We start from the raw sequence: 18,609 nt of genomic DNA on the forward strand, positions 1-18,609 counted from the left end.
TCCATGCAATGCAAACAAAAATACAAGTTTTGGCAAATTCACTTCAATTTCCCTTTAAGATGGGCTATACGCCCCTTTGCAAATAGTTTTCGCGTTTTTCTGGCAGTGAAATGTTTTTCGGCATTCACATCGAATTTGGTGAGGTCATAGCGATCGGCAACGGAAAAAAGAAAACGTGGGCTTCGAAGCGCCTTTATTCATCTCGAAGATGAGGAGTGGCGCCAGAAGGAGTTATACGCCGTGTTGTTGACGGGCTTGTCGCTTCAGGGGCTGGCGTTGTCGATGAGGCATTTCTAAAAGAAAAAAAATGAGAGGTTAGCAGGAATACTATTCAAATGTTTGTACTTTTATCCCTGCTGAGTCTTATTAACGCAGTCAAATACGTTAAGGGCAAATCCACCCATGTTGCGATTGTTCAGTTTGGCTGGAAATTAAGCAGCGCTTGCATGGTCCCTTTTTAGTTGGATGGTTGTGTGCACAGTTCAAGCGTTTGCGCTCGGAACAGGGAAAGGTTTATATATCATGATTTGTAGCGAGTCAAGAAGTAAGGAAATACTGGGGGTAAAAATACGTGGCTTTACAGCGAAAGCATTATAGCAATGGGAATATCGGTGAGCCTATGACGCCGACTGTATCTTCACTGGCCAATGCCGTGTGGAAGTACGTAGAAATTGTGGGTTGGCATGGTGGTGTCGCAGCCAAATACGAATTAGCGAATCGGCCATGAGCTTTTCGCGGCAGCTGACATCATCATTTGCAAATAAGTATGCGACGATTCGGAAGACAGTTCAGAATTCCTTACTGGGAAGCTACGGCTCTGTATTATGATAGATTCGTGGAACCAGCATACGACATGTAGAAGTAGATTATCTCCAGGGGAGGCCCAATAGCTTTCGCTTTGAAAGCACGGACGCAGACTTAGGTGTGCTTATAAAGCCATGTTCTGTGTGGCCTAGCCGTAAAATAGTGTAGTCACTTTCCGGCCACCATACGTCCCTGGGTTTGAGTCTCGTGTTGCTGCCACTGACGGCAGCCTTCATCGCCATTGACCAATCCCTTTGACTGGATGTGTAACCTGCCCGAAGATTATCCCTAACCAAATGCTGAGATGAGGTAGCTTCATAGAAGCAGCATGACACATACCCGATGTAATAGGGAAGTACAGCCAGGGGAAACCGCAACGCTTTCGCATTCAAAGCTTCTGAAAAGTGTAGCGAAGGCGTAGAGTAGTGGTTTTAGATGCGAAGCATCTCATGCTTGGGGCTGTGTCCCTCCCTCCCTTGTTGTCGTTGTTGTTCGCCGTCCGCACATTACTGCGCATGCGCGTCTCTTCAGCCCCGTCAGCGTTTGGCCTGACGTCAGCGCAGTCCACTATAACAAGAAATAGTTAGGCGGCGCCCGGTTTCGATCCCACGACTCTCTGGCCGCAACGGGAGCTACGTGGCGCTCTTCCCACTGCTCTACAAACCGAGACGGGAGCATGTGCTACGAACGCGCCTTAAGCACTTCACTCATTCAAACTACGTCAAGAAGCTACTGATGCAACGAAGGCACTCGAAGCTGAACGTCAACGGAAACGACGAACTGAAAACTTTAGAGGAGGATGTTGAATTTCCTGCGGGAAAGCTGTGGCGGCAAGCGCTACGCGCCTTGCAGCTCAATCAGAGAAGAGGGCGAAGAATGGCGGGCAGCGGGGTAGGAGCGTGAGCACGCAATAAAGAAAGACGAGAACCAGGAGTTGTTCGAAAAGGTAACGCGGGTGTCGGTTTCTTCGCTGTCTCTACATTTCTCTACATTTCTCTGTCTCTACATGGGGTTTCACACTACGTTTCCATTCGTGCTCCGATAAATGAAACAACATAACGGCAACACAATAGAACCTACACGGAACCCCCATGATGCTTCGCATCCTCCTAATGGTTCCCCACGGGAAGATGGTGTAATTTTCTTTTTTGCTTCCCGTTTATGACAGAGGACTCAACATCCAACAAACAAACAGTATTCATAGATGAAACATGTTATCATGGCACCAACAAAACAAAATAACATTTACTGATGAAACATGCTAATTGCTGCCAGCGCAGTAGTGAGCCGGCTTTGTCGTTAGGAGAGGGGTCAAAGGTTCAGCTTCTGGGAGCCCCTTAGGAACGGGATCCGTTTCTTTCTGAACTTCGACAAATTTGGATCCGCTCTCTCCGAAACAGTGTCGCGTCGGCCTCCCTGGAGCCAGGCCATTCTCGAACTCCAAATGTTATGGAGGCCAATCAATATCACCACACCAAAGAGTAGATCTACCTCATTTTCTACAGATCAAGACATTTGTATAACGCCGCACATGTCTCGGTTCAATGCCCGTTCCTGTCACAGCTTTTCTTTCTTCAGCTGAAGACACTTGGAATTTTGCGGCCACGGGCTGCTCAGAACGCGGAATTTTTCGCCCAGTGGGTCCCCTGAGGCTTTCGAATTAAAATTTTTATATGTATCGGTATGGTAACTTGTTTTGTCTTCCGTTTTTTGTAAGACCTGCAGTGAAGCATTTCTGTGTGCGTTTTATCGCTTTGAGACGCACACAAACCTGCCCGATCATCGAACACGCACACAATATGAAACGATGAACTCTCAGCCTTATTTTACACCTGCTTCGACGCCCAACAACGCCTGAAGGAACAAAAGAGACGGTCTAAGGAAGCGAAGAAGAAAATGAGATGCTTACGAACGCTGGAAGGATGTTCTCTTCATTTTTCTTTCCAGCGATGGCCTGCATTTGGAACAAACCGCATAGAATGGGCTTAATTAAAACTTTGCGGGAATAAATTATGGAGACGACAGTATGGAGGAACAGCAGTATAGCAGAGGAGGGAAGGCAACATTTTAATCAATCAAACAAAAAAGATTACATTATATATATATATATATATATATATATATATATATATATATATATATGTGTGTGTGTGTCTGTGTCTGTGTGTGTGCGTGAATGATTCACGTGATTAGGGTTAACTAGTTTTTCGGTACGCAACAATACCAACTTTGTATTAGGTATTCCAGATTAGTTCTAGGTATTCCATGGGTATCCCACAAAGTAACTCTAGGGTGAGTTTCATATCACCTTCGCTGCCTTATCAAGCCGCATAAACACGTGGCGAAAGAAGAAAAAAAATTAGTCAGATTTTGTAAGAATGTGAAGGGGAACAACCTACTAGCATCTTCTGTTAATCTTGTCTTCAAGTCCTGCGGAATTTTCTGCGAAACTCTCTGTCAAACTTTCTGTGGAAATTTGCCCGTCACGACTTGAGCAACCCTTAGGACAGCAGCTTCCGAAACTCGTTCAGCTTGCTTGCCATCGCCAGGAGCCTTCTGTTCACCCCGTCGGTACGCGCCCCTCTCAAGGCGGCTGGTATTGCCCGTTCTGCAGAGGGCAACCCTCCTTCGGCGCTGCTGCTTCCCTTTCCCAGAGCGCGCTGCGTTGCCCTTTCTCAGAACCCTCGTCCAACGCCTCTCTCACACTTCTGTTTCTTTTTCCTGGCGCGTGATCCCCGGCTCGCGCATCGCGCTATGAAAATCTGTGCGATTAGGGATTATTGGTCCGTGGCAAGGATGTTTTGTACCTCGCGCGCTTTATAAAACATAAAGATATAACGGTATCGCAAAAAAAAAAAAACGGAAAGGCTCTGCTCCTAGCTCGGCGATAATGACTGAAGTGGGTTGATTACTCACCAATGCTTCCGGTGACATCATGCATTGGACTGACTGAAATAGAAAGAAACACATTTAAAAGGACATGCGTGGGCAGGGTGCCATTTACGTGTCCGACCTCAAATGAAACAATAATTAGTTAGAGTCTGCTACATTGACAACAGCTGCGAATGCCAGAAAACGACCGCTAACCTTGTACATAGAGGTCTTGAATAGCGCTGAAGCCCATATAAATTGCTACCCCTCTTTGTGAACTGAATTACCGTTCAGAAAAGAAAAATGGAAAAAATGTAAATTTTGTCATTTTTCGAATGAAAACTACCCGACGAAAAGAGATTGCTATCGTATGAACATTTAAGAACAATGACAAATTATTCAGACGATGTGCTTGGTTAGTTATTTACAAGGCGCGCTTAAATGCAGAATCTTGGGTGCGACTTGTTTGTCTTGACTTTTCGAGCATTGCCTTCAGCCTACATCTTCCGATAAAAGTTTATTTATAAACTAAGCTGATTACTTTTTCGAACGTACTGATGGTCTTATATAATACTTTCGGTTGTAACCTCTCACAAAAAAAATTAAGGAAGCTCACACTAACGCGTAAGACTTGAAGATAGCGCAGCTGTACGCAACCTTCAAGACCATCAAGACGATCTGAGTCCACGATCGCAGCCGATTTGCTCCTTCTTCGCTGCCGCAACGATCTTTACTCCATCATTGTTGCCATAAGTGTGAGCTTCTTTCGTTTTTTTTTTTACCAGGGGCAGGCGTGGTCGACCCGAGGAAGTAGCGGGGCCGCGGCCAAAGTAGAGGCGACACCAACCGAGACGACGTCAAGGCCGCGTCGCGGCGAAGTACCCTAACAAGACCAGGGCGACAAGCCGTCTGCAGGCACTATCAATAAAGTTGTCGTACCGTACCGTACCGTACCGTACCGTACCGTTGGAAGTGACAATCATTGGACATTAACTTGGAGGGGCGTGCGCTATGACGTGTCTTTCTCGTTTCGAGCAAGTGTTGCCACAATTACGGCAAACACTGGAGTCTTTCCCGTCCCGAACAAGTGATTACACGATTAAGGCGAACGATGGAGTTGGCCAATCTCGGCCAATCTCTCTCAGTGTGTATGCTTGGCTTGACAAAGGTGCGCCGGTGACGCTGGGCAGTCACCGTGAGGCACGCGCACACTAGCGCTTGGCATTTTCTTTGTTCTTTAACTGCCGTGCGATCGCTGCAATCTTGGCGAATTTCCCTCAGTGGGTATACTTGGCTTGACGAACGGGCGCACGAGGCGCTGGGCGGTTCTCGCAAGGCACGCGCACACGAGCGCTAGACATTTTCATGGTTTTGTTAACTGCTAGGCGGTCACCGCGAGGCCCGCGCTCACGTGCGTGCGCTCGGCAATTTCTTGGTATGTTTACCTGCGGAAAACAAAAAATTAATATTTGCTGAACAGCTTCGGTTAAAACGTGTTTCGCGGCTACAAGGGTAAACGTGACACTCTTGATGAGAATCGGCGAAGCTGTGGAAATGAGCAGTTAGATAGTCCCCTCGCATGGCATGAGAGAGAGAGAGAGAGAGAGAGAGAGAGAGAGAGAGAGAGAGAGAGAAGGGGGGGGGGGGGAGAAGACCTGACCCCCGTGTCACCGCGGCATGATTTCCAGGCTACGATGGCCTTGGGTGCCCACTTTTCATTTTTACGTTTTTACCTGCGTTTTACCATATTTACTAGCGCAATGACGCACTTCTTTTGAAAAAAATTTGATGGAAATGTAGGGGTTCGTTCATTACGCGGAATAAATTTTTCGCGAAAAATTTTTGAGCTTAGAAAACGCAAGCAAGTTGTGGTTAAAAATTTTTACCATAGGTCTCATGAACATAATAAAAATAATTAATAACAACATAATAAAAACTCCGACCACCACCGGCAGCCGCTTTGCAAAGTGACGCAAAATGCAGAGTTTTTGATGAATTACGGAACGCGCCGGAAGGAGTTTGCTGCGAGGTGACAGCTGTTCGGCCAATAGGTGGCTGCCACTGTCACAATGTGGCACATCAAAACCGGCATGGCTGCCGGCACAGCAACCTGAGCGCGTTTTTTTGTTTGTATTGTGAGCACATTATGTTCACTTAGTGAGAGTTTCTTCCTCATCAATATTGAACGCATGCTTGTCGATATCGCTAATATCGGCGAGTCTGCCGCAATAACGTAGCCATGTCCGCTTTGAAAGGGAAGGAAACAGAGGTACACACGACCATCATCAGCTAGACTTGGCACACATACGACATATTGCAGAGGCTAGTTCGGGGTGCGTTTATCGCGGGGGAAATAAAAAGAATCGATCTTTGACGACATTCTTCATGGGTGCGATCATTATGCGAGTAAATACGGTAATCCAAGGAACTCAGCGACAATAATTGTTTCCCAAATGTAGTCAAATGACAGAAAGTACCACGCCACAGTTCTGTTTTGAATATGGCTTGTTTGATGTTTCCGTTTTTTTATTCGTACACACTGCCCGTCTACCTTGCGAACTTCTCGGAAACTTGAACGATCAATGCGGAAACTACAAAAAGACGAAGAAAGAAGACCAGACAATTGCACATTGTCTCGTCTTCTTTCTTCGTCTTGGTGTAGTTTGCGCATTGAACATTCAAGTATGATATACCGACTCGCCCAAACCTATACTTTGTTAACTCTCAGAAACTCTACCTGCACACTGTGCAAACAAGACAAACTTTTCGTTGTTTCTGTAAACATGGTTTAAAGATAGGTGTCAGCCCGTATTCACTACCAAATAGGCGCGGCCGGTAATAGCAACCAAATTTCATGGCTAACGTAGCGAACTAACCTCCTGAATTGAACTCTCCCAATTATTATTGCTGTCATATTTTTATTTGTCTTAATAATAGTGCTACTAGCAATATCAGCAGTGAAGCAGTAAAAGTGGAAGTAGTTGTAAGATTGGTAGTACAACTAGGAGCTCCAGTAGTATAAAGTATAGCAGTATTGGTAGCAGCAGCAATAGTGATAGTGGTAGCAGCAATAGTAAAAGTAGCAGAAGCAATAGTAGAAATAGTAATGCTAGTAGTAGTGGCAGCAGTTGTAGTAGTGTGGGGGGTAGTATTAGTAGCACTAGTAGTAGTATCAGCACTTCTAGTAGTGCGTGGGGGGGGGGGGGGGGAGTAGTAATAGTAGTAGTAGCAGCAGCAAATTTAACAGCAGCATTAGCCGGAGCAAACCGCAGAATCAGCATCTTTCATCAGTTTAAGATTATCAAATTATCAACTAATACTCTTCCTGCAATTATACGGGGATAGAAGCAATACGCTTCTAAGATTACAGCCAATCTTATAGAATGCCTTTCCTTGATTTTTGAAATTGCGTCGCGACGCGGGCCGAAGCCTTGTATTTTGAGAGTAGGTGTACTTCGCATCACGGGAATGAGGAAAAAAAAAAAAAAAACGCGCGCGAGGCCCGAAAGCACAGTTTCGCCTATCGATCATCGCTGTACGAGAAACCGGATCGGCTCAAAAGCTGTGTGCACAGACACCGAGGATTCGCGGGCTGTTTGCGCAGGTACAGCCACTTGGCAGCCTTCAGGCGCTTTCGTTCGACCTTTCTCGCGAGCTTTCCCAGCTTTTCTTTTTTCAACAGTCTCTACCGGGATCACCTCAAGCCTACGATGACCGGGTTTTTGTGCTTTCGAGGAGCCATCCAAAATAACCTGAATGATGTAGATGCTAAATAACGCGAAATTTTGCGGACGCTCACTCGTAAGGGTGTAAAACGTTAAACGTGTTTTTACGAATCCCTAAAAATATCTTAGGTTCTTAAACGGAGACTACAGGCAGTTTTTCAGTCTCATTTGTGGCCGCAACTGTGCCGTGTATTGTGTGCTATTCATTAATTGACTAATTAGAGGAAGCCTAAACATACTGTTTGGCGGCAGAAGAGAACATACTGTGCAGCGTGATTCTAAGCACTGCCTCCAACTTCAACAAAAATACTCTTTTAAGGAGCTGGACACAATATGGCATATGACATTTGATATTCAAGTCAAATCAAATAATATTTTTTCAACATCGTTCTCCGCTATTTTGGGAGCACGGACGAAAAGCCTTCACAGGATCAGCTTGACTGGGTCCATAACCCCTCAGCACACCTCCCGTCTTTAAAGGAACCCTCAAGGCAACATACGACTTTCCTTGTTCCGAAATACTGGGCAGCTGATACCTCGCTACATTTTAGTATGACGTAAGGTGATCCCGATATTACGCAGGAATTACAGTAGAACCTCGATTAGCGAAGTGGGTCGGATCGTAAAGAGAGTTCACGATATCAGTGTTTTCGCTATATCAATATACGCTTTTTCCCGCAGCTACTTGGTTTGAAATACCTTCTAGTTAAAAATAATTGGTTTTTCACTGAAATTTCCACGCAAAACCTTTTTTATTAAGGGTGGTATTCGCAGTGCAGTAGTCGGAAGTGTTGCAGGATCGTTGGTTAAGACGGATGCTGGATCAGGAGCTGTTAAAAGTGTCTCAATGCGTGCGAAGGCTTTGTAGTCACCACTACGTGTCTCTCCGCCATAACACTGTGGACTGCAAGGAAAACCCCGACCTACCCCCCTTCCAAAACCCTCTCCGCTGAGCAGTGGGAGATACTGTTAACTAGGGGTCACCTGGAGGACCAAGCACTACTTGTAACCCGGGCTACAACGCGCGGTCAACACATGATTTCCTGAACTGGGAATCCACTCCTGCCTTTACAGCTCAATAAACGTTTCATCTCTCTCTCTCTCTCTCTCTCTCTCTCTCTCTCTCTCTCTCTCTCTCTCTCTCTCTCTCTCTCTCTCTCTCTCTCTCTCTCTCTCTCTCTCTCTCTCTCACTCTCTCTCTCTCTCCCTCTCTCTCTCTCTCTCTCTCTCTCTAGAGTGTGCAGTGCTGTTCTAATGATACCAAGGGCCGATATGACTGGAGGTCTGCTTGGAGGCATCGTCACTTTTTCATCAGGTACTTTGCCTGGAGTGGTACTTGGTGGGCAATCTCGCATTGGATGGCATCGCATATTGTATTGTCCTTTAATACATGGGAGCTTGACGTCTGATTGCCACATTGCACGAACTCTTCGAAACTGCCACTGTTCTCTATGCCAACGACTGAAGTTCTTGTGCATCCCTTTCACTCGGATCCCTTTCACTGGAGCAGTTCACGGAAACGAAAACTGACGTTTGTAGGGCTTTTGGGCGGGAACAGGGAAGCGATTCTCGATCCAGAACTAGAAAATGTCTACTGCTGGTTCCCAGACAAAGCTCCGAGCCCTGCAAACCCAGACGCTCGTTTAACGGTGACACCGCTTTTGAATTTCTTACCTTAAGTATAGTGAATTCTAGATGATATATATATTTTTTATATCCGTTTCTTCACTATAACCGTCTTCACTGTATAGGGGAAAAATACCCAAAGGTCTGTGAGTGTAAAAACGGGACAGCGGTTTCCTTACACTATATTCATATCTTCGCTATATCCAGGTTCACTATATGTAGGTTCTATTGTAATGTTTTTAAAGGGGTGTATTGCAAATTAGCCGCTCACTGTGCTGTTATATGAAGCGGAGAAAGCTGTATGACGCATTTGCAGGAGTAGCCGGGAATAGGAGGTCAGAAGCTTGACTCTGCACCACCGTAAAGAAAACAGAAGTTTGCAATCAGGGATCACACCTCGCTCAAAAAATTGGCCGCGTATCTGCTGGCTTGGCTGCAAATGTCGTCGAAAGAAAAGCGTCTTCTGCCGCCCCTGCTACGCAAATGCCTCTGCTCTCTCTAACGCCCACCACTCCCTCTCTTCCCCTGTGGTCTCCCTCCTCCCCAAATAAACACGGCGGAGGATTGCTCGGGTCAATTCAATTTTCCCTCGTTCCACTGCTCGCGCGCTTCTATTTGAACCGTTCGTTACTGTTGGGCTTCTCGTAATGCCGCCGTGAGTCTAGAGTCATTTTCAAGCACCTGTTGTATCTTTGGGTCAAAACGTTGTTTTCAGCGCGAATTTTTGTTTAATTTGGTATCGCAAATAGCAAGCACACATCCATTTCCAATAAAAAAACGCTGCTAATTCACGCTATGTATTGATGTATTGCCTCAAATATGCTTATTGTTTTATTTTCGTTCAACAACGTTAAGAAGTATGAAGTGTATTTCCAGATTTAATAGTTAAGCAAAGTTTTGCCTATATAAACGCCTCGTCCGAAAATTCTTTCATGTTTTGCCCGGCTGGCTGAATCGAGGGACATACATGCAGGAAGGGAGAAAGACAGACATAGTTTAAGTAGCCGAAGAAAAACATGTTTTAAATTTGAAAGCAGGGCTTTCAAACATGTAATCTCAGCTCATAAAGGCATAGCCATGAACTGCGTTCGTGCTTAGGGCGATGAACTTTGCTAGGGCTGTACGGCGTGAACTTAGATTTACCCTCAGCGCCTCCTGAGAAAATGGCAGGAGCGATTTCTTCGTAATTTTCCCGACTTCAAAAGGTACCACGCTGTCACGGGAATCACTCGAGACAGTACAAAATTTTGGCGTAGCGGCTAGCGGTGGATCACGCTACGGTGGCAGGTTACCGGGACCCGACTGCGCAGGCGCGCGCGGGGAGGGCGAGGAGGTTGCCCCTCAGTGTAGCGAATGCGCGGGCATGGCGAAGGCCGGTCCGCGGAACCAATCCACCCTACTGGAACAAATGTGCACCTGCCTAGTCGGGCCCCGCCACCCGCCGCCGTAGCGTTAGCGGACCGAACCCGCTATGCTTAAGCTACCTATTTCGCTGCGCACCCGCCGTTCGCACAGCTGCTGGTAGCCTTTGATTTATGATTATCCTCCCGTTAAAATAAAGTAGTAATTTGTTATATCACCTTGCTGTTACATTAAAACTTTATTGCGTATTAATATATCCACAACATTCTGTGGCAATCTCACAATTAATTATTTTTACAATCGTTTTCTTCGGCCTCATCAGGCAATCACGTAAAGTAGACACGTCACGTCACGCGCCAAGTGCGAGAAAGTTGCTAGTGTGTCGCCTATTTTTCTCTATTCAAATTTGCGCAAAAATTGACATAAGTGTTGTTCTGAGAAAGCAATCTTTCGTTTAAAGCGAATTTGTTTATATATATATATATATTTTCATGATCTCACAAGTTTTACGGGTTCGGAGCAATACGGGCGTGCCTGTAGTCGATAAAATGCGGCACTAACAGTGAAGCTAGGTAAGACGGCTGGTTCTATCGAACAATTTTGTACGAATTCGCTTGCATCAAAAATCATGCACTCCTTCGTCAAATGACGACGATGGTTGAACGCGAAGCTTCCTCGTGACAGTTTCTTCGGTTGTCATCCAAGTTTTCCGAACCGTTTCGAGCACGTCGAAATGGAGCAAGCAGATAGACGCCGGCCTTACAACGCGAGGGACGCAGGTTCGAGTCTGGCGACGGCAAGCGTTTCTTTCTTTCACTTCGGCATTTTAGTGTTACACACGCCATCAGTGAGAACGCTAAAGCTTTGCTTTAAAAGCAATTGTTACTTTAAAACAGCCTTAACAAAGTAAGCGTTTTGAAGCAGTTCCCATACCTGTCCGTAGTGTCCACTCATGGAACACTCGCTGTTGAAATTCGGGAATCCAGTAGCAAGCATGTGATTGATGCAAGGTATTGCCTGTGAAGCAAAAAAAAAACATTAAAAGAAATCCATTCCAAGGTAAGATTGTAATTTCGTGGGATGCACCAGTGATGCGATATACTACACATTTATATCTTGAAGTTTTTCTACCTGGACCAAACTTGCCTGTGCATGGGTCCACATTTTGGGTCCACACAAACATTCTAAAATTTTCCCTGGATAGCATGGTGCGTGTGAATTAGCGCGCGGCGGAAGGAGGGTACTTTTATTAAAACAAGCTATCCAGCATTGCCTCATTCTGGTGGAAGAGCTGTTCGCGATTGAGTTTGAAATCGCGTTCGACGCCGAACTGAAAACCAGCCTCTTCTCAGAGTTATTTACTTCAATTCGAGTTCCACACTCATATCCATGCGCCCACGAAGCAACACGGGGAATTGGTCAGGAATAGGGCAGAGATGCATGCTACGTGATTTAAATGCCGACTTGTTCGCTTATTCAGCCACTCATTGCCCGCGCTTTTCTTCAGTCTAGGGTTACGCGAAACTTCTCGGACGCTGAGACTAACAGCTACGGCAGTCCTCCTGCCGTTCCTAAGTGGTTGAAAGTGCATGTCTTCTTCATAAATAGTCTGCGTCTTCCCATATGTTAACCACGACAATATTCAGCAGGCTGTTCCTGGTAGCCTTTGGTCTTATCTCGTCCCCACGACGCTCTGTCCTTACTGCAGACAGGCCGAAGTCGGTAGTACTTTTAAGCTTAGCGGCAGCGACATTTTGCTGCTTCTGTGGTTCGAATCAATTTGTGACGGGACAAGGAATTATAGTTAGTATTTAACGCTAAACAACTGACGACCCCTCTTTACAGTGTGCAATTGGGGCTATTTTGGCAGTGATAAAAATTATGGACCTACAGCTTGTGCGACGAGTAGGTATGCGGCCACTGAGCGAGAGAGGCGCCTGCCCATCATTAGGTGAAATAATTTACTTCAGCGGTTTGGTGAAAGCGGTCAGTTTTAACATAATGGTTAGATTGAAAAGGCCCCCAGATAATAGAATTCAGAAAATAGACAGCGTGAAAGACAAATTTTTAGATGCAAAGCATCTCTTGCTCTCGGCTCCGTCGTCCGTCATCCGTCGTCCGTCCATCCGCCGGCCCAGGAAGAACCGGCAACACTGCCGCTCTAGGAGCCCTTTAAGGGGACTCGTGCTCGTATCGTGCCGGCCCAGTAAGACACCGGTAACACTGTCGCTCCAGCATCTCATGGTCGGGGCTATGTCCCTCCCTTGTTGTGGTACCGTCCACACCCCCACTGCGCATGCTCGGCTCATCTCGCGCCTGCCCAGGAAGACACAGGTAACACTGTCACTCCAGGAGCCATTAAAGGGTAAGACACCACCGGGCGTTCAGCAAGCCGAGCATGCGCAGTGGAAGTGTGGACGACACAACAACGACAAGGGAAGGACATAGCCCCGTCGCATCTAATAAAATTACACCATCTTCCCGTAGGGGAACCCTGAGTAGTATGCGAAACAGCCATGGGCTCAACGCAATTTCCCATTTCGTAGTTCCGGTAAGTGAAAAGTGTGGTAGTTACCATGGAAACCAAAATGTAAATATAACGGTAGCTACGTACCTCAACCTAGGGGAAACGACGAACTGAAAACTAATGAGCAATTGAATCGACCCCATGGCTGATTTGCATACTGCTCAGGGTTCCCCTACGGGTAGATGGTGTAATTTTTTTTTTACATGATCAGGTACAGCCTTCGTCAAAATTTTCTAGGCCATGCCAAAGGTTTACGGACACCAAAGAATTCAAAGCAAAAGCCTAGTGTCTACTGATGACCAGAATATTTTATGATAGTAAAAAAGTGCTTTCTCCATATTTATGGCATAAAACGTGTCGCCTTGCTCGAGAGGTAAGCTTGTAGGCTGAAGTTTTTTGTGGCCTACGTGCTTTTGGCACGGTGCAGAAAATTTTGACAAGGACTGTGCGTGGTAAAAACATACGGTGGGTAACAAAATACTTAACACGTACGCTATATTCGTCCCAGCGTTGTTTCAGCACGTCAAGTATGCTCATCAGGCTAAACATCTTCACGCTGCAGTTCTTGAAAACTGAAAAAGAAAATTAGGCTAGTTATACGGTAATTTCCTTCACCTGTTGATTCGTTAATGCATACTCGTGAAATATATAATCACGTCCTCGCACGGTATAGTTCTTACGCTCTTTACATTCAACAGGTTGGCAATGACGGCTGCTTAAAACTTACGCCGCAGTGTGACCCGCTGCTTAGCTGCTTTTATATAACATACAAAAGCGAGATGAATGGTGTGTGGCGAAGGAACTACGGGCCTGTTTTCCAGCCAAACCTGCTTTCCTATATTCGCGATGTCTTGTTCTCAAGGCCAGATCAACAGTCGCGGTAGCGGAACGGGCATTTTTAACTCCAAATCTGTAATGTTGATTACACGTCGACGTGGACGTTAGATATGGAGTAAATGCGATGGTATGCCTACGCACTCAAGCACTGCTTCCACTGCAGGCTTTGAGAGTACCAGGTTGTACTCCGCATTCCAGGGTAAATTTGGGCATAACGCTCATCTCAAACGACTTACCTTTCCTGCACTGCGGCGTGAGAACTCCCGGGTTGACGCTCAAAAGATTTTTCCGGAACTCCGCGAAAGTTGTCGCACTAGCCCTCTCCACGAGCACCACCAGGAAACACGTAAGAACGAGCACGGGTATCGCCTTCATGACTGCAGGCTGATGAACTAGGTTCCGAATTACTGGCAAAATCAGCGCCTGTATGTCTAAGGGCCGTGGGCTCTCGTCCCCTTGATATATGGACGGAAGAGGGGCGGGAAAGGACAAAGGCGAGCAATCGTTGACTCCTGGACTAACAGCCCCCTTCGTACCGACCCGATGAATCAATGCCAAGGCGCTTTGTTTGAAAAAGGCGAGAACGGATCGGCTAGAAGCGAATATCGTTGCTCTAAAAAATCTCCCCTTACAGGAAAACACGTTGCGAACTTTGGAGGGGAGGTGTTGCGTCTCTTCTGTATCGTAGCAGGCTCGGATGCACATTTTCCGGCCACGCGGCGTTCGCGGAAGAAATGGAAAGGGTGGACTTGCACAACAAGGGGTTGCGTTAGCCGTTTCAAGCAAGCGTCAATCCAAGCGTGCTCAGTGGCCGAAAATGCGCCACGACTGAGTCAGTGCTAGCGAAACTTAAGAGGCCAGATCGACTGCTGACTTGGCGGTTTCTTACGTATCCTTTCGCAGCGGAAACTGCTCCTCCAGTTCTCTTGAATTTCTTTTCCTGTCACATTCCGCGCAAATCGAGAATCATGGTTCGGACCTTCCCAACATTAGAACATTATCACTTGTACGGGCTGGAATGCTTTCTTGGTATAGCAGACAAAGTAACAAACCAAGCAATCGTTTTCTTCTGTTTTCAGTTCGTCGTCACTTTCTTAACGACATCATCACCTTCTTTCTAAGAATGGTTGAAGCTATAATTAAAACAAATATGGTTAAAATATGGTTAAACACACACACACACACACACACACACACACACACGCACATGCACACGCACACGCACACGCACACGCACACACGCACACACACACACACACACGCACACACGCACACACGCACACGCACACGCACACGCACACGCACACGCACACACACACACACACACACACACACACACACACACACACACACACACACACACACACACACACACACACACACACACACACACACACACACACACACACACATTGATTGTCAGTCTTTATTTATGCCCCCTGGCAAAAACGAGGCACCCGCCTATACTTTTGCCGTTGTTGGCTGTCCGTTATAATGAATGCCAGGCTCAGTGCAAACGAGACGACGGCGGTGACAGACGAGACAGGCGCTATCTGTCTATGCTAAAAAATGAGATTTTTTAACAAGTTTTGCTAACGTGCGCACTTTACCAGAGGCCGGTTGTTTTATCTTCTCTTTCTTTTTATTTAGTGTAGAGCTGTTATATGCATACTGTAGCCCTCTTCGAAATGAAACTCTTTTTATAATAGCGCCTGCCTCGTCTGTCACCATCCTTCTTTCCTTTGCGATAGGCCTCCCATTCAGCATGAACCAAATCGCCCAAAAACATGTTTCATTGAAGTACCTTTTGTTATAATGTTCTTAGCTTTGTCTTGAAGAAGGATTCTTCGCTCTTGCTTCACCGAATGCAATTAAAGTATTTTTTTAAGCAGAAAGCCTTCAGTGTTGCTTTCTGCAAAAAAAAAAAAGAACGTCATTGTTGTCGTCGTAATGGTCGTCGTACCGTTGTTGTGGTCGTCGTTGTCGTCATTGCTGTCGTCGTTGTTGCCATTGTTGTTGTTGTCGTCATGTTGTCGTCGCCGCCGTTGTCGTCGCCGTCGTTGTTGTTGTTGTCATCGTTGTTGTTGTTGTCGTCGTTGTTTCTGTTGTTGTTGTCGTCCAAACCCGAGTATCCACAGTAGCAGCCAGATGCGCTACCAGTGCGCGTTGCGAACGGCAGAGCCTAAGTGGTCCTCGTTGTTCCTTTCTTTGTTGAACATGCTCACTTGATGGATTGGTCACGAATCGGGAGCTTTCGGAGGCGGGTGTGCCTGCTTCGCAAAATAATAATAAAAAAAACTAGGAATTTGCAACCTAAAAGCAAAGTAGTGCGTGACGCTTGACAGGTGCACGTGACGTTACGTGAGTGGTATATAGAAACCTCGTCGAAGTAGTTGCGCAAGAAGGAAAAAAACGAAAAAGAAAAAAGAGCATGAAATACGAAGTTGCAGTAAAGACGTTAATAAGTATCGTCAGTAGCATTAGTAGTAGTAGAAGTAGTAGTAGTAGTATTAGTAATAGTAGTAGTAGTAGTAGGAGGAGGAGGAGGTGGAGGAGGAGGAGGAGGAGTAATAGTATTACCAAGCTTTATTTTGTAAAAGGGGGAAGGGAAAGGGGGAGAGATCAAGGGTGGGATCAAATTTCAGAACCCCAGAAGGTATTTGGCCAGCCCCTGCCCTACTAAGCAGCGTAAGCTGCTGTGCAGTGTCCGAGCTGGACAGGACCGGTTTTATGGCTAATGTCGAACCACTAATTGGGCAATTCTAAACTGCATGGAATAAATCGGCCTTCCGGTAACATTGTTTGCAGTCTTCATTATACCTTTCTGTGAACATAAGTAAGAGCCTGGCTGTCGCCTTCAAAGCACGTAAGCAGACTTAAGTGTCCCGAGGATTTTTTTTTATTTATACGTTGGTGGCCGTTCTCTGCAACACTTTTAAAAATTTTAGTACGGTAGTAGAACTTTCAGACATTTTGCAACCCTACGCCTTTTTTCATATTTTTTCCCTGGTTTTCTTCTTCTTCCACAGATGGTGTGGCGCGCTGGTCGTGGCTCTTAGGCCCAGAAGAAGAAGAGGCAGGTGCCTGGAACCACCCACTTAGTCGTAAGTCCTTAATTCCGCAACGTTTGAGCATTAATCGGCCTTTTTTTGATGTAACGGCAATGAAGCGATTGTGCTAAAGCATGACAGCTTGCCATGGCTGTCACAAAATTTCGTCCAGTCCTCGGTCAGCTTCTCGCTCCTTTCGAGAGGTCACGTTACCCATAAATTCCTTATTTGTTCCCGCCTTTCACAAAATGCTCTCTTTGCGTTCCGTATCCTACGTTCGTTATTTTAAGAGCGCAGTATTAAATAGATTACAAAAGGCGTACGATACCACATTGGTCCGAGGTTTGCTGAAAAGACGTGATTCACATAAGCATTAGCCCAACCGGGAAGCTAAATCTACACCAGGAGATATCGGTGTCTGTATCGTGTCGAATAAAGTCAACGTGCCTGACGCGAACTTTACACCACCGCACTTGCGCTGTGTACATGGCACGCGCAAAAAAAAAAAAAAGACATAGAAAAAGCCGCGCAAATTAAACGCCTCTCCCCTCTGCTTATTTCACTAGCGCCTAGCATTCCTGATTTTCTGCCAACATTCTGTTAGCGTTTACCTTGCCACCACGAAACTGTACGATGTCAAGATATTAGAATTTTTCCAGCTCCATTGCAACTAAGGGCTTCTGTAACGTTACCCGGTTAATGAGACGTTACGTATTCGGGATTTCTTTAGCTGTCAAACGGAATGAAATTTCTTTTCGTAGTGGACCACTCAGAACCCAAGTAATGGCAATTTTCTATCGCCACAGCTTTTTTTTTTTTTTTGTAGAATCCGATGTATTTGAGGAAACCTATAGGTTCTATGCCACGCGTTGGAATCCCGTACATGCCGACGTTTGTTGCCTTTCAGCTTCATCTAAACTATTTATTTGTCATATAATGCGATGTATCCTAAGCTCCAACATAAAAATTTGTGCGACCGTAAAACGGTACGTACGACGTGACACATCATCGTAGACACCATCATGGGATCAGGATCGCACTCTTCATGACATTGAGATGCGTACACAACCGACTGCAATGTCGCTCTTCAGGACCAGTGTTATGACCAATTCCAGTTAAGGACAACAGAGTGCCACGAATAAGTTAATCACCTCTGAAGGTGAATAATCGGTAAATTGTTGCGATTTGACTGTCGCTTCAAGCTGAACACACATCTTGTGGACAAGACAGTGTGTTGAAAGGGCGCCCATCTGGTCGGGCAGTCGGAGAGGTAGTCAACGTGTATCAATACGCGAAACTCGCAGGCGAGTTTCGACTGTCGACCGCTGCAGCAATGGGTTTCATCGACCGGTTCACGAACGGCGTGGTGATCGGCTCGGTGACCACGGCGGTGGTGATCATCATGGTGATCTTCATCGTCACCGAAAGGCGCGTGATCATCCAGCACAAATTACTTCGGCCCCTCGCCACCGAGCCGGCGCCCGCGCTGCCCTTGGACGACGTGGCGCCGTCGCAGCCGTGGTCGCTGATCGACCGCCAGGCGTACCTGAGCCACAGCATCCTGGCGCCGGCGCTCGAGGGCTCCCGGCACCGGACGCGCCGCCTGGCCCACAACCTGGTGCCCACCCGCTACGAGCTCGAGATGCAACCGCAGCTCGAGGGCAAGCCCAGTCAGGTGGACACCTTCCACGGCCGCGTCACCATCCACTTCAACGTCACTTTCGGTGCGTTTGTTTGTTTGTTTGTTTATTGTTTATTGACAAAAACAATGTTCAATAGCGGTCTGTCTTGGTGCCAAGGCAAGAGG

General features: G+C 46.4%; 1 protein-coding gene and 1 pseudogene across 3 annotated transcripts in view; one reads left to right on the forward strand and one right to left on the reverse strand.

Annotated features, from left to right (window-relative positions):
• Window positions 1-216: 216 nt before the first annotated feature.
• LOC144152204 (uncharacterized) lies at window positions 217-14,376 on the reverse strand. Of its 2 annotated transcripts, XM_077683437.1 has the most exons (6): window positions 13,989-14,339; window positions 13,408-13,487; window positions 11,322-11,405; window positions 3,721-3,753; window positions 2,714-2,758; window positions 217-293 (listed from the first exon to the last, which is right to left on the reverse strand). In XM_077683437.1, the coding sequence occupies exons 1-6, from the start codon at window positions 14,125-14,127 to the stop codon at window positions 264-266; spliced, it is 411 nt and encodes a 136-aa protein (XP_077539563.1). In that variant the 5' UTR covers window positions 14,128-14,339; the 3' UTR covers window positions 217-263. The 2 variants fall into 2 exon arrangements, with proteins under 2 accessions (XP_077539563.1, XP_077539561.1); XM_077683435.1 differs by lacking the exon at window positions 217-293 and having other exon boundaries at window positions 2,681-2,758; window positions 13,989-14,376.
• Window positions 14,377-18,119: 3,743 nt separating this feature from the next.
• Window positions 18,120-18,609, forward strand: part of LOC144152279 (aminopeptidase N-like) — a 41,841-nt pseudogene continuing 41,351 nt past the window's right edge. Inside the window, exon 1 of the transcript XR_013319129.1 lies at window positions 18,120-18,526. The product of XR_013319129.1 is annotated as an aminopeptidase N-like (transcript). The remainder of the gene's footprint in view (window positions 18,527-18,609) is intronic.

Source organism: Haemaphysalis longicornis, unplaced genomic scaffold (assembly GCF_048455015.1).
Source record: "Haemaphysalis longicornis isolate Haplotype H1 unplaced genomic scaffold, Haemaphysalis longicornis Haplotype H1 scaffold_9, whole genome shotgun sequence".
In the NCBI taxonomy this organism is placed as follows: Eukaryota; Metazoa; Arthropoda; class Arachnida; order Ixodida; family Ixodidae; genus Haemaphysalis; species Haemaphysalis longicornis.